Source organism: Coturnix japonica, chromosome 3 (genome assembly GCF_001577835.2).
Source record: "Coturnix japonica isolate 7356 chromosome 3, Coturnix japonica 2.1, whole genome shotgun sequence".
Classification (NCBI taxonomy): Eukaryota; Metazoa; Chordata; class Aves; order Galliformes; family Phasianidae; genus Coturnix; species Coturnix japonica.
The window spans coordinates 10,720,052-10,735,436 of NC_029518.1; the positions used below are offsets into that span (position 1 = coordinate 10,720,052).

A 15,385-nucleotide genomic window follows, 5' to 3' on the forward strand; every position below is an offset into this window, starting at 1 on the left:
TTAGAGAGCTTAATGTGAATTGTAAAGGAACAAACTGAAAATCAGATAAATGGAGAGTTTAAAACGATTACTGTCTGTTTGATGTGCTGTATACAAAACAGATGCCTCCATATGCACAGCATGTCTGTCTGCATGTGAATGTCCTTGCAGCCACTCAAAAGGAGAAAAGTCGCTTTCTCTGTGTGTTGCCTCTGAAGTGCTGGTACACAACAGGCACGTGACACGAGCAGTGAGATGTGTTTATGGCAAATTGCAGCCTATTCACCTGGTCCCATGGTCTCTCTGTGATGGACACTCTTGTCTTCAGCATAGTCCTGTGTTTGGACACGCACAAGGCTCAGAATGAGATCACATTTAAAGGAGAATGTATTAGAGGCTATCAGACAACTTTGCATCCTTCTTTTCTTCATCGCTAGCAATTACTTAAGTGCCTGGCTTTGGCAAGCAAGGATGTGGGCTACAGCATAGCAGAAACTAGAAATTCTTAATTGCTATTTGCAGAACTGTAATCAATGCGGATTTCTATTCTGTTGACATGGATACTCAATTGGGGTCACTGTTTTGCTGTGTACAATTTAGAATGGTTCGTGTTAGTATATCCCCAAACTTATTTCTGTACGTGTTTTTCTTCCCTAGCAGCCTGTCACCAATTAACTGGCCGTACAGTCTGGCCTCCCTTCTGCCCTCTTGTCCCTTGAAGCCACTTTATCGTGGATGCTCCTTTGTAGTGAAGATCTGAAATCTGGAACTGCACTAACTGCAGCACAGACCACCTCTCTGTGCACATCAGATTTACAGGATTGATTTTGCTTTCATATTCTGCATGCCTGAGTATTTTACATACAACAGCTAGTCTCAACTGCCATTATATTTGATCATTATGCTTCAGTTTGATCTCATCATACATGAGCCATTATACTTCCATTACAGATTATGTGTGAAGCTTTGCTTGTTTCAAGTGAGAAACTTTCAGAGTAAATATATATTTGGTATTCTTTAAAGAAAGTGGGAGCCGCATGCATGCATCTAATGGCAGAGTCCATGGAGACAGTTCCAAGGATTGTTTTTAAAATGTTGCCATATTGTGGCTTCTTCACATTCATGAATGCTGGCTAAATATCCTCATGGTCTGCAGTTGGCCTACCCTCTGCTTTTCAGCTTGCGATTTTAGACTCTCCCTTTTCTCCCTTATTGGCTTTTAAGAATGTAGCTGGCTTTGCTGCTGGTTCTCTTGGTAGCAGGTGACTCGGCAAAGTCTGCTTTCATGGACCATTATTGGAATGGTGGGTTCTAGTACTCATATTTAGATGCTGCTAAACTTTTTAATGACAACCTAATGTGTATTACGTCTTACATGCCATAATGTGGTAATTGATGTTTCATTTAACATGCAAAGCCTCATAATACCTGTGCGTTTAAAAAAAACAACAACAAAGTTGGATTTTACCAGCTGAGGGAAATGAAGAACAATAACAATAATGTTTGCTAATATGTATTGGAATGTTATTTAATGTTCTTTCAAACTTCAATATGTTCCACATACAAAAAGTAGTGCCTTAGGTTTAGTAGAGGGGTAAGCTGAATTTCTGCCATGTTGTTTTGTTTGTTTGTTTGTTTTTAAGTCCTAACATTTCAAATGGTACCCAGATCTGTTTCTTTTAAGGTGATAAAATCAGTTGCACAAAGGGAAGGGAAAATTAGAACTGGTGTTTTGATTTGCTGGTGGCCTTTGGGCACCATCCACACATCAGGCTGGCCTGCTGGAAGTGTGCAGATGGCACAGGGAGTGAGATCAAGCCCTGAAACACTTGTGTCAAATCAAGATTTACGGGAGTTTTAATAACGAGAGCACTTGCGTCAGCACATTCTGTAGAGATCAATCAGAAATTGTTGCTGTTTAATCTGCAGGGTTACTTTTCTCCTCCTTTTATGTCGCACTTTGGGAGCACATAGCTCGGTTTACCTGTTAAAAACATTTGAATTTCCCAGCACTTTTGCACCTTATCAGATAAGGGCATACACTTCTGCAGCAAGCAGATGGCGGAACAAAGTCTGAACACCTCGCTAAAGCACTGTAAGGCTCAGTGGTCACACAGAAGGATGTAGGCCTTGTGTTGTCTGTCTACAACAGAGTAAATTGTCCCTGTTGTCTGACTAACCAGTTCACCTTCCCACCCAGTCTGTGTCCCTATCCTGTTGAAACACTGTTCACCCCCGTTAGAAATACTCTGTGTTTGTTGTACGGGTGATACTTAATTTTAATGGAACAGCTAAAATGCATGAAAAACGGAAGGAAATCTCTTATAGTCTTTAACTGTTGTGTATTCTCATCTTTTTTCTCCCCACTCCATCTCACCCGTGTTCACCTTCCTTTGTGTTATGTCTATTTTAGATTGTAAGCTCCTCAAGGCAGGGAACTGATTGCTTCTCAACTGTCTGTAAAGCACCTTCTACAACTGTGGTGCTCTTTGAAATACAAATTATAATAAATATTAGAATCGATTCCCAATGAGTTAAAAGTTTTATTTGTTTTTAATGTTTTAGCAACAGCAAGGGCGGCAGGCCCATGTGGTACCATGTAAGGAAGGTGCTCAGAGGACTGGGGGTGACAATGTAAGAACCCGCGTGCTGACGAGTGAGCAGGGCTGCTGTTCAGCTGTCCGTCGGTGTTTGACTGCTCTTGCAGACTGCTGTTGCTGGTGTAACCTGTACAACCATCCTTCATTGCTTTCTCTCTCTGTTGTCTTTGATAGCAGCGTTCCCCTTATCAATTCCCTCATCATCACTCCCGTCTGATCTCCTCTCCGAGCAACTTTGAACACATCTACCACATGACTGTTAATTCAGCTGAAAAATTCCTCTCTTACGATTCCATAAACACTGCATTTTCCCCGCCTCCGCGCTCTGCCCTGGGTACTCCAAACTTTATGACTCAGAGGGTATGGATGGCTGGGTCAGGTGTTCACTCTACTAACACTGTGTGGTTTTCCTTTTGCCTGGCTATTAACATGGGAGAAAAACCCTTGGAAAGTGGTTTCCTTCGCCTGTTCGCTTTCTTCTATCACAGCTGATTGGTCTTCTGCTGCTGGCTGTGGTCTTTCAGCAGCTCTGATGAGCTAAATAACAGATACTTCATGGCTTTAAAAAGAAAAAAATAATGCTTACTTGGGCTGAACCTTTTGCTATGAAAACAGCATTTTTAGTCACCAGGAAGTTTGTGGGAAGTCTGGATAATGTTTGTTTTTCACGGCATACATCTCCAGCAGTCAGTGGCAGAGACAGGATGCTGTGTATCAGGTTGTGTTAGGAAAAGGATTCTGTGTCTGTCTCTGTTGGATCAAAATTTCAAACTTTTTGTTTACAATGAAATAGCAGGAATGCAGTAATGTTACATGGTACTGTACGCAGATGGAAAGAGATGCAGATTGTGCCTAGCTGGTTTCTAGGTTCAGTTAAGAGAAAGTTGGAATACGTACCAGCAGGAAGATCAGAAATTAAAGATAGTGGACAATTGTTCGTATAAATCCTCTTTGTCCTGGTAGTTTTAACAGAGACTGAGGTAAGATACTGTGCTGTAAGTGTCCTTCTGGTTCGAAAGTAAAATCTGAGGGATGGAAGTGATGCTTTCTTTTTTCTTGTTATTGTGTATCGTGGCCTGACTTACGTGAGGTTGCTATATCCTGTGGTAATACAGGCCACACTAAAACAAGCCCACGTGTAGCTTCTGCTGCACTGTAATTGTGTTCTGTGCTGTGGCCTGCAGTTCTGCTTTGGAACAGATTTACAGATAGATCATGACTGCTTTGTGATGTAGATGTGTATAAAGAAGGGTGGCCAGCAGGGTCAGGGGGGCAATTGTTCCCTCTGCTCTGCCCTCGTGAGGTCACACCTGCAGTGTTGTGGCCAGGCCTGGCGCCCTCAGTGCAGGAAGGACATGGAGCTATTGGAGTATGTCCATAGTAGGCCACAGAGTTGCTCAGAGGGCTGGAGAACCTCTCCTAAGACAGGCTGAGGGAGCTGGGCTTTTGCAGTCTGGGGAAATGAAGGTTCCAGTCAGACCTCACTGTGGCCTTCCAGTACCTGAAGGGAGCTTACAAGCTGGAGGGGGACCAACGTCTTATATGGTCTGATAGCGATAGGACAACAGGGGATGGCTTTAAACTAAAAAAAGGCTCCCGTTTTTTAGGTTAGCTGTTAGGAAGAAATTCTTTACTCAGAGGGCGGTGAGGCCCTGGTGCTGCTGCCCAGAGCTGAAGGTGTTCAAGGCCACATTGGGTAGGCCCTGGGCAGCCTGAGCTGGTGGGTGATCTGTGGTTCTGTAGTGGTGGATGGTTGCTGAGGGTCTGTGTGTGTCCAAGCCGTGTCTGCCACTGTGATGGAAATGCTGCTGTTGGTTTCTGTGGCCTTCAACACTTTTCAGACACATGCAGCAAACCTTCACTGCCAGACTGCTTTGCTGTTCTAGGTCCCTGTCGCTGGGAAGGGGTTTGTAATGCATATCTGCATCCAACACTGAAGAGAATTTAAAAATTCAGGAGGAAAATAAATATCTTAAAGACCCAGAACAAAACTTCACACCATGATCTTCGACTGGTCATGTGCACTCTCATGTCACTGTTGTGTAGTGGTCACGTACATAAATATCCAAAAATGAAATGAATACATCCTGTGGTGACAGGTCTGCATCCATCCTAGTTTTATTGTGGAGAAAACAGCCTGGAGCATTGAGATTTTGTGCCTCTTTGCCCCTTAAAACGCTGGAGGTTTAGGCTCGTGTGAAGGAAAGCATTTGTCTCTTTTTGGCTTCAGGGAAGAGATGTTGTAAGCTGTGTCTGGAAGGCAAAGCCATGGATTTTGCTTTTATGTCTGCCCATATCTCTATCTGTGTTTGGAGCTTTTAGTACAAGAACAATAGCAGTCCTTATGCAGGGGTTGGGGGACCCTGGTACCAATTGAGTATTGAAACCTGGAGTATGTAGCAAGAGATGAAAATGAACCCTTAAAATAGGCTTTTAAGTCATGTCCCATCATTTCATGAAAGAAAAGCTTAGGTTTACGTCATAACGAACAGAACCTCAATTAATACAAGAAAACAAACAACAAGAAGCACTGTGGACAGAGAAATGCTGGCAAGCAGTTCCCTGTGGGTGCTGTGACTGGTGCTGGGCACAAACGGGCTCAGTAGTACTGCCTCCCAGTAGGGCTGCACCCACTGACTGGTCGTTCAGTGCTGCGTGGCGAGTAAATGCTCAGCAAGCAGCTTCTCTGCTGCTGAGGTTTTTTCTTCCAAGACAAATCCTGTCTGTTGCATTTCTCCATGTGGTTCAGCAGCGGGGATGAACTTACCAGCTAGGATTTGGATTATTACTCCAAACGAGGGTTTTTTGTCTCTAAGTAAAGCAAGCTCGGGTTTCTTTCCCCCCCCTCCTCCCCTCCTGCCCTCCTCCCTTCTGTTTTTAATTTGCTGTGTTTGGCTGCTTGATAACTACCGCTAACTGCCATTTATTTTTCTTTGAATCCCCTTTCTGCATCGTGTGCATATCACTTTGTGCCCAAAGTGCCAGGGTCTCCAGCATGTGCTTCTTTTATTTTAGATCAAAGAACAAGGGGAGATTTGCTTTGTGGAAAAACTTTCTACAAGGAATTACATGGACTTTGCAAACTGAGGTCACAAAAAGTAATGATAAGACTACGCAAAAAAAGTAAATTAGTCTTTTTAATGCACCCATTCCTTCCTTCCCCGATGCCTGTATGTTGCCTGCTCAGTCACTGTTGAGGCGGTCAGTTTCCTTATCATTACATACAATTGCTGTCCCTGCAACATGAAATAGTGTCAGTTTCTACAAGTACAAAGCCCCTTCCAGCTGTCAGTGCAGCTCCTGTGTAGTTCCTTTTGTATCTACCATGAGGCCCATGGTGTTGGTGCACAGCCAGGCTGCTCACACGGAGCTGTAACACAGATCACTTATAGCATGGTGAGGGACACCAGGAGAGTTGACTGTAATAGCAAAGAGGCCTGTAACAGCAGTGACTCTAAGGGTCATTGTAAGATCGGACTGACAGCAGGTTGGTAACGATTACCTGATAAAGTCTGCACCATCTAATACCTGCGCTTTGCAAAGCCTCTATCTGATTATCCATTTTAGACAACAGCTAGAGAAATGGATGGTGTCTGAGGGTCTTCCAGAGTACTGTCCAGGGTTGGAAATTTCTCTTCTGTAATGCTGCAGCTTAAATAGGCATTGCAATAGAAAATATAGGGTTTTATTTAGTTACTTTATCTCGGAGTGAGGGTGGGGAAATAATTGCATACAAATAGGAAGAAATAATCGTTGTTGCAGGAGGTGTTTGGTAAAGTGGAAACAAAGTAATGCTCAGAGGTACCTGCTGCTCTTTTCAGTCTGCAGCTGTAAAGGTTTCCCAAGCCTAATTCTCGTTAATGCTAATCACTTAGCAGTGCAGATCACATTTGTGTCTTATTTAGGCAGATATGAAACAATAGGCATGGATATTTTGGGCTAAGAAGACAGCTTGTATGCAAAGAGATGGGCTAAATAAGCTGAGACGCCTTTTCCCCTACGGTCAGCTGTAAGTCAGCAGAAGCAGAAATAAAATCTCCCAGAAATCAAAGTATTTTTTTACTTTTAAAGACAGCCTGTGTTTTAAGGAGCTGCCATATCTGAATAAAGACACTGTTTTATCTGTTCCCTCAGTACAGGACCACTTCAATTCAGTGGCAATTCTAGGAAATCTCACTGGAACTCTTAAGCTGCAAACCAGGACTGATAATGGCAATCCACAGAAAGACCCGGGGTGGGTGCTCTGAGCAGGCTGAAACCATGAGGCTGATTCTGGCTTTGGTTCAGCTGGTGTAGGTCTGAAGAAATGCTGTTTGTATCTTTGTAACCACCTCAGTTATCTGACAGACAGATTGATCCTATGGCCCAGTGTGTGTCCATAACTCCACAGGCACTGGGGATTCGTATGATGTCTGTACAAAATTACACATGCAAGCCACAGGTGATGGAATCATAGGGAAATTTCAACAGAATCCATAGAAGCATTTGCTCAGAGAGAGCACATTAAGCAATAAACGTGGAATTACGTCTGTAGCAGCTTAGGCTTGCAGACCATCCTTTCTAGGAAATTCTTGAATTGTTAGACCTACCTTTGCAGTTGTCTGCATACGTCCATGTAATTCAGCACTTCATTGTCAGCTGTGTGTGCTTCCAGTCTCTGCACTAAATTGCAGAATATTACTTTGCATATTTTGCTGACTTGCTGCTCAGATAATTCAGCTCTGGTAAGGTTGGGGATTTGTTGCATTCTGGGACCTTCCTCCGTAACATCCAAGGTTGAGCCAGCAGTCAATAAGAAACATGTTGTTGTGTGTCTGCATTGCAGAATCTTCGGCCTCAGGAAAGTCGGACCGTATTCAGTGGCTCTGTCAGTATCCCATCGATCACGAAATCCCGCACAGAACCAGGACGATCGATGAGCGCAAGCAGTGGGTTAGCAGCAAGTAAGCAATCAGATCTGTGTTGCTTTGGGGCTGTGCACACGTGCGTTAGGGAAGAGCTACCTGCACTGCTTCTATCTGCCACTAGACAGGACTTTCAGAGGCGATGGCTGGCTGCCCTCCCTGTGTGGGCAGGACAGAACTGTAATCCCGCTTCCAATGAAGCCCATCAATAAGCAGCCAGCGGGTTTGACATTCCCACATTTGGAATTTGTCAGTTCTTTTAAAGCTGCAGTTAGAATTGAACAGACATTCTTACCCCTTGGGACGTCTTTGCTGCAGCTGAAGTGGTGTAAATGGTGGACAAGTTGTTCACAAGCTCCACATTTATTAATGCTGTTGCTAAACTCTCTAGAGCTCCTGATGCCTCTCTTGCTGCTAGTGTAAAGAGGGCGTAGTAGACAACCTGCTGGTACAAAAGAGTCACGGATGCATAGGAAACAGCTTTCCTACTGCTGCCATGCTGTCCTTGTGTGCCAGAGTCAGCAAAATGATCCGTGCTGAGATGAGGCAAGCAACTGAATAACGGAGCATGTGAAAATGGCCAACAGACTGCAGAAAGCCCTTATGTCTGCTGTAGTCTGCATGTGCCAGTATGACTCTGCCTCAGTACTGCTGGGGAGAGGTCCCTGGAACGAGGCTGCCACCACAGCAGTTTATTCAACTACTGTCTTTATTAGGGACATAGTGACTATGGCTGTGCTCTGTGCTAACCCTGACACATCAAGGGAGGGAGCAGAGGAAAAGCTGCATCTGGCATCAGGCAAGATAAAAGCACACATAGACCGCAAGCCACGAGCTGGGCTTCCTGGGACATGCCAGAGGAAAGCAGAATTAGCCAGCCAAACATCTCACATCTTTCTAGTACCTTCTCTGGGCGTCTGCAATGGTTTAATTCCTCTGCACATTTTAGGATCATCTGCACAAAATGGCAGTGCATTGCGGAGGGAATTCTCAGGAGGTAGCTATGGAGCAAAGTGTCAGCCTATGGCATCGCCCTCAGATGGTTCGTTATCCTCTGGTGGCCTGGACCAAGGCAGTGATGCACCAACAAGGGACTATGAGCGAGAGGTGAGTGATAGGATAAAGAGGAAAACATCTAAGTGCACTGATAAAGATGAGGAAGTCAAATTATGTTGTGGGTTTGGTGTAACTCCTTGATTGCCTGCAAGTTTGGGAATCACTGTTGAAGTGAAAACTCACTCTCAAAATTGCAAACTTTTATTTCTTGTGTTTGTGCTGACAAGACGTTGTATGTGATTGTCCCCTGGTATGTGGCAGTGGTGACACTGCACCTCAAATATCGTGTTCAGCTTTGGGCCCCTCACTACAACGATATTGAGTTGCTTAAGCATGTGCAGAGAAAAGTAACAAAGCTGGTGAAGAGACTAGAAAACAAGGCTTGTGAGGGCACTGGGGGTATTTAGTCTGCAGAGAATGAGGCTGAGGAGAAACCTCATCACTCTCTACAACTACCTGAAAGGAGGCTGCAGCGAGGAGGGTGTCAGTCTCTTTTCTCAGGTGACAAGTGATAGGATGTGAGAAAACAGCCTCCAGTTCTACCAGTGCAGGTTTAGGCTGGACACTTGAAAGAATTTCTTCACGGAGAGGTTGGTCAAGCATTAGAGCTGGCTGCCCAGGGAAGTGCTGCAGTCCCCATCCCTGGAGGTAATTCAGAGATATGTGAATGTGGCACTAAGGGACATGGTTTAGAGATGAGACTCGGTAGGTCAGGTTGATGGTTGGACTTGATCTTAAAGGTGTTTTCCAACCTAGATGGTTCTGATTCTTTTTCAACTCTGGTCCTGGCATTTAACCTGCAGAAAATACTCATTGTGATCCTGACCTGGGATTTCAGGGGCAGTGAGGCTTCCTAAGATACTGGCTGAGCGGACTAACAGCTTGATAGCAACCCAGCATAGCTTGAAGTGCTGGTACTCCTTCTGTCCTTTATTTGCAAAGACCCAAGCTGTAATAGCAAACAGCTCACAGCAGGTATTTTGTTGCAGTACTCACTCTTGCGTGTCTGAAGTTAATGAGATTACTTAACAATTATCATGTAACAATTCCATTTAGAGCAGAAACTGGATTTAATCATATATATACTGTGCAAAACAAGACTATGGTTACAACAGGACACCAGTGCTAAACTCAGTCCTTCCAACCAAGAAAGTTTTACGTAGAAGAGCTCAATCCGAAGTTGGCCAGCAACACTTCCCCAGACTTTTTTCTAACGAAGATGTGAAAATTAGAGATCACACAGGATTTTCACTGTACAGAAAATATATCCTTCCAGTTAAAACTGGCAGGCAAGCATCAACCCAAATACAGGTCAGACATACTTGCATTCTGCTGCATTGTGGAAGAGCTAACTAGACTAACTTGCTCTGGATGGTTTGAGTTAATCTCCTGGGAGCATCACAGAAGAAACTGTGATGAAGCCTGTACAGTGAAGATTCCACTGTTTAGTGCAGGAGCATCTCAGATCTGTGAGAAGGCAGGAGACGTAGCTCACAGCCTGAAGCTGCACACTGTGGATGCAGAGTGATGTGTAATCTGCAAGAATCCCACAGCTGCTGTGTCCTTCTGTCCCCACCAGGTTATGCCTGCTGTAAGCAGACTGATCTGACACTTTGCTCTTAATTCACACCCCCGCCAAGAAAATTCCTCAGTATTTTTGGGCACAGAATACGTGCATGCCTCTGAATCCAATCACTTGTTGCTCAGACACCTTCACTCAGGCAGATTTTCCATCCTGTAACTTACTGGTGTTTTTCTGTGTATTTTGGCTGCAGGACTCTGACTCGCCGAGACACTCCACTGCGTCAAACAGCTCCAACCTCAGCAGCCCTCCCAGCCCTGTTTCTCCTCACAAGACCAAGAGCCTCTCCCTGGAGAGCTCTGACCACGTGAGTTGGGACTCATGAACTGCTTCAGCATTCAGATTTGACACTACAGCAGCTTGCTGTCCCCATCACTTGCTCCAGTTCACACCTTCACCATCCTAACCCTCCTCATTCCCCACCTGAAAGTCAACTGGGAGTCGGGTAGAGAGGAAGGTAGAAGCTGGTTGTCTGCAGCGCTGCCTCACCTTCCCTTCCCCAGATTTGACAGCAGCAAATGAGCAAAGCTGGGGTGTTGGTAAATATCAGATGCTGTAGATTTGCATTAGTATTGGGTTCATCTTTTGCGATTACAGCTGCTTTCATTTTCAAAGACCTGTATTTATCCTACCCCACAATTCCCTCATAAGTAACTTAAATAGACCAGACCAGTATCGGCAAGAGAAAATCTAGAGGGATTTTGTTTTCATACAATAGCTCATTGTACTGTACAGAAGCAGCACAGAGACCCCTTCCCCTGCATGGGGAATGATTGGTATGTATGTCAGAGGCACATAAAAGCTTTCAGCCACCACGTTTGAATGTCAATCTGATTGTTGCCAGCAAATCCTTATTGATTAAGATGATGCATATTTTACTACAGTACAGAGTTTAAATAAATACACAGATGTTAGAGTAAAATATGTATGTATATATTAAAAAAAAGAAAAAAAAAAGAAAAAAAAAGCATTGTGTATGCAGCAGAAGATGGATGCTTATTTAAGAGAGCCTTTAATTTAAGATTTGTGTTGTCCCTGTTTTCATGCTCGGTGATATACAGACTCGGAGGCCTGGCCTAAAGCCTTTCACAGGACAGATAATCCTTTTGCATATCATTCGCTGCACTGCCGGGAGAAGCCCCTGCAGTACTTTCCCAACGTTCCTTTATTTCTGGCAGTAGCACCTGAGGCGATAATTCCTAAGTTCACATTAATCCCCATCCTTTGCAAATATGACAGTGGTTGGAAAGCGACCCCCCGCCCCAACACCTGAGGGTGCCCATCAGCCAGCTGGCTGTGCTGGGTGCTGGTGTGTGGCTGTGCAGCTGAGAAACCTGCAGTAGAGGTCCTTACAGCAGCAAGGGAGCTCAGTGCCACAGGATTCAGCAGGAAAACTGCTTCCCTGGGTCAGACTTTGACCGGGCTTCACTAGGAAGGGAGCAGTCTTCCACACCTCTTTCATCATCCCTTAACAGAAACCCGTTACTGTTGTTACCAAATACTAGTTTATAATACACATCAGCCAAATGAGTGCTCTTACTCTGAAGCTGGCTACTGCTGGCTGTGCTGTCACTGTAGCAACAACGAACCTTGAAGACTGACCTCACACTGTTCACACTGTGGCCGTCACAGATGCCTGGTCACCCACAACAGCCGTGCGGGTAAGGTTGGTTTTCCTCTCCCTCCCCACCCGTGCTGTGGGTCTGCGCAATTTGCAGTCGTTTCTATGTGCTCACCTGCTGTTTGGTTCCAGTCGCAGGCCAGAAAGGCAGAAAGTATTGCAGTGGATGACAGAGCTCACTGAGGTTGCAAAAATAAGTAAAAAGCTGAAGCTGGTCGTGCTGTCACCGGAATAAAGTGAGAGACTGACGTACAAAGGGATGGTAAGAGGAAGATCTCTTTCTCTTCAGATAGCAAGGCAGTTGCATTTTTCATTTAGGAGTGTTCAGATGAGCCTCTTTTCTCAGTAGTATTGTTGCTGGCATTATACTATGACCATACTCAAACATGTAAGGGCTTTTTGTATTTAGAATACTGTTTTTTTGTGGGTTTCAGAAACTTGCTATGGCTCTTAAACCATTCCATATTCTTGCAGTTAGCAGTAATATTGTGTTTCACCCGCATAGAAATGTTTGGAGTTTTCCAGTTTCTGTCTTCTGTAATGGAAGTTATAGGTAAGTTCAGACAGTGTACAGTAATCTCCAGGTATGAGCTAAGTATGGAACAGGGGGTGAGATGCAGAGATCATCACCTGTACCATTTTATCATGCTGGGTCTCCTCACTAAGATTTCTCTTTGACCCCAAATCACAGCTTGTCCAAGTTTAAGCTCATTCAGTGTTACATTGGGACAGGAATTCAACATTTTGTTTTAATAACCATCATTTCAACACCTGTCTCTCTCCAGTTTGGGTAGCAAAATGGTAACGGTGGTTTGTTTTCACTTCAAAGCTACTACTGTTGCAAGCCCAGCATTTAATACTAAAGACCTTAGCCAGCAGCTTAGCACTTGCAATCAATTCCTCCTGGAACAGGTTTATATCTGTGTGAGGGACAGAGAGGCAGGGCGTTATTGGCATCACTACAACTCCACATCAGCTTCTTGTTACAGGCTGCCTATTGCTTCCAGTATAGCCACTGCTTTTCCCCACAATTCCCTCCTTTTGGTGAAGTATGTCCACACACTTCTCAAAGACTTTGCAGACTAGTTTTGTATTTACTGTATGTTGTATTTAATCTTATTTTGATATCGAGAGAAGGCATTTAAACAATAGTCACATAAGGTAGAGCTGCCTGTGCGACACGTCCCCCGAGAGAGCGTCGTCTGGGTGGAGGTTTCTGTAGCTGAGTTGATGCTCTGTCTGAAAATGGAGCCCACAGAGCCATGACACAGCAAACACAGTGACCGAATGTGCCCGTTTACTGTGTCCTGGTGCCTGCAATCCATTGCTACCCCAACCAACTACACATGGATGTTTTCAGGCAGAGCAGAGGGCAGATGTGTGACATGATGCTCCGCAGGGGAAGAGCTCCACAGGACTACACGGTTTGTGCACCACAGTTTCTAAGCCTGGGCATTTTCCTTTAGGATTACTATATTTAATCAGTAGGTTGGTACTGTGCATTTTGTTCCGCGTCTGTTAAAAAGAGAAACAGCAACTGTTCTCTCAGTTGAAAAGCAAATGACCACAGCACTTATTGGTAAAGAGAAATGTCGTCCTGGGACTTGAATCGTTTTTATGTATTTGGGGACCATTTGATTATACATTCGATTCCAAACCACGCTCATCTTTTTCGTTGGCATTGAACACTGAAAACGAAAGCATTCTGTAGCTGAGCTTTACGCGTTGGGCTGGGGGCAAGCAGCTCGGTCATTTGAACTGTAGGACTTTTGCCTGGTATCTCAATGACAGTTGTCTCTTAAGGTTTGATGTCTGCTGCTTTGCACTGTAGCATTGTTTCACCTCCACAGTTTGAGGGCTGCAACTTGTCTGGGGAGCTTGAAGCCTCCCCTTCAGTCTGTGACTGTAGCATATGGTCTGTGTACGCAGTTACGTGTCTAGCTGATTTTTTCCTTTTGGCTGAGACTGAAGGTATCTCACATTTATGACGTTACTTAAACATAGGGGCTGTTGGGTTTTTTTTTGCTTTTTATTGTTAATTTTGGTGGCAGCAAAGGATGTGAAGATTCAGGCAGCTACTAAGGACTCCAGGTTAGAGAATGCAAAGGTTTGGTCAGTGGGTTTCCCTTGTACATGCACCCCAAAGCAGGGTTGGAGTTTTAGTTCACTCTGCTCTGCTCTGACCTGTAGAAAACAGCTGGTTGCTCCAGAAACTCACGCCTGTTGCTGTGGAAGTGGCTGCTTTTCCTCTCCGTGAGCTGCTGCAGCTTGGTAGGAATGCACGTTTTGCTCATTTCAGTGAGTTTCGTAACTTGATGTTCCTGATTTGGTTCTGATAAACCGAACAGCCAACTGTGTTAGTCTCAGGTATGCGGCAGAGGGAAGTAAAGGGTCTTAATGTAACAAAGAAGCCCCCAGAGCATTGTGTTTATATGGAAATAGGCATCACAGAGCCTTGCAAAAATAAAACACTTGGGCAGTTTGCAGAGAAACAGGCAGCAAGCAGCAGGATGCTGAATGACAGAACAAACAGGCTCTTGGGTGCAATAAGCTTCTCATTCCGTTTTGTGCACATCACTTAGTTTTACACAAATACATAAAAGGTCAAATGTATCACAGTGCAGCTGCCCCTACCTCATTAGCCTGGGAATCAAAGTGGCACACGTAGCTTCTGCCGCGGGTTTGGGGGTTTGTTTTCACACAGGAGTCGGTTGCTCAAAGGAAACGGGACAGGTTTCTGCACTAGCACCAAAGCACGCAGAAGGGCACAGGTGTGTTCAGGCCTCTGGACTGTCCCTGCTAAATCCCAACTCCACTTTGTCTTTCTTTCCAGCCGCAGCTTTGTGTAACCTATTCTCACTTTGCGTTTAAGATAAAGTCTCATCCACAGGGAAGAAATCCACAAACAAACCAGTGTTGGTAATTTCAGAGCAATTATACCTGCCTTTTTATGTATGACAGTTTCATATCATTTATTTTTAAAATATGGGATTTTTTTAGGTTTTTTTTTTTTCATTGTAATATTATTGTACAGTTTTGCATGGCGTAGATGTAATCACTTTTTTGTTTTAGATGATAAAAGCTGACAAGTGTGCGTGTGGGGGAAAGATTCTGCTTTTTGCCTCTTCTCACTATTTTGTTTAATGCCCTCAATGTTGTAGGGGACATTGTAAGAGATTCTCTGCTACAGAACAATGATGTAGATTCTTTTGCACAGAAATATTTAAGGTGGAAAAGTCAACAATGTAAAAATGACTCGCCACCAATATTTTATGTCGGTAACACTTAATATTAACCTACTTTGATGTACTGCAATAAAACAGGGAACTGTTAGAAATGCAGATGTTTTGTCTTTCTTTCCCTTTCTCCTGCCTCTGCCCAAGCTTTGAGGAGGTGATGTAATTGTGTTCGGAGCAAGCAGCAGCGATATGATGGTCTTGTGCTCCTTGGAAAGCGTCATGACTCCTTTGACTTTGAGCCAGAGCGCAGCATTTCTTGCTCTGTTATACTCTGAAGCAATTCCTCATGTCACAAAACGCATATTATTAAGGCTTTTGGACTTTTAGCATTGGATCTTTCTGAAACAGTGTTTGAAATTAAGCAGATCCATGTTTATGGTCATGGAAGAAAGGTAACTCAACAA

General features: G+C 44.2%; 1 protein-coding gene across 14 annotated transcripts in view; it reads left to right on the forward strand.

Moving 5' to 3' along the window:
• CDC42BPA (CDC42 binding protein kinase alpha) overlaps positions 1-15,083 on the forward strand; it is a 141,924-nt gene extending 126,841 nt beyond the window's left edge. For 5 of the 14 annotated variants that reach the window (XM_015856960.2, XM_015856962.2, XM_015856967.2 and 2 more), the window contains 4 exons: positions 2,754-2,939; positions 7,405-7,522; positions 8,433-8,590; positions 10,315-15,083. In XM_015856960.2, the coding sequence (XP_015712446.1) occupies positions 2,754-2,939; positions 7,405-7,522; positions 8,433-8,590; positions 10,315-10,446 (594 nt within the window). In that variant the 3' untranslated portion in view covers positions 10,447-15,083. Of the gene's footprint in view, positions 1-636; positions 2,503-2,544; positions 2,614-2,753; positions 2,940-7,404; positions 7,523-8,432; positions 8,591-10,314 lie in introns of those variants that run through there. The other 9 variants (XM_015856966.2, XM_032443329.1, XM_015856971.2 and 6 more) reach the window with 6 other exon arrangements.
• Positions 15,084-15,385: the final 302 nt, after the last annotated feature.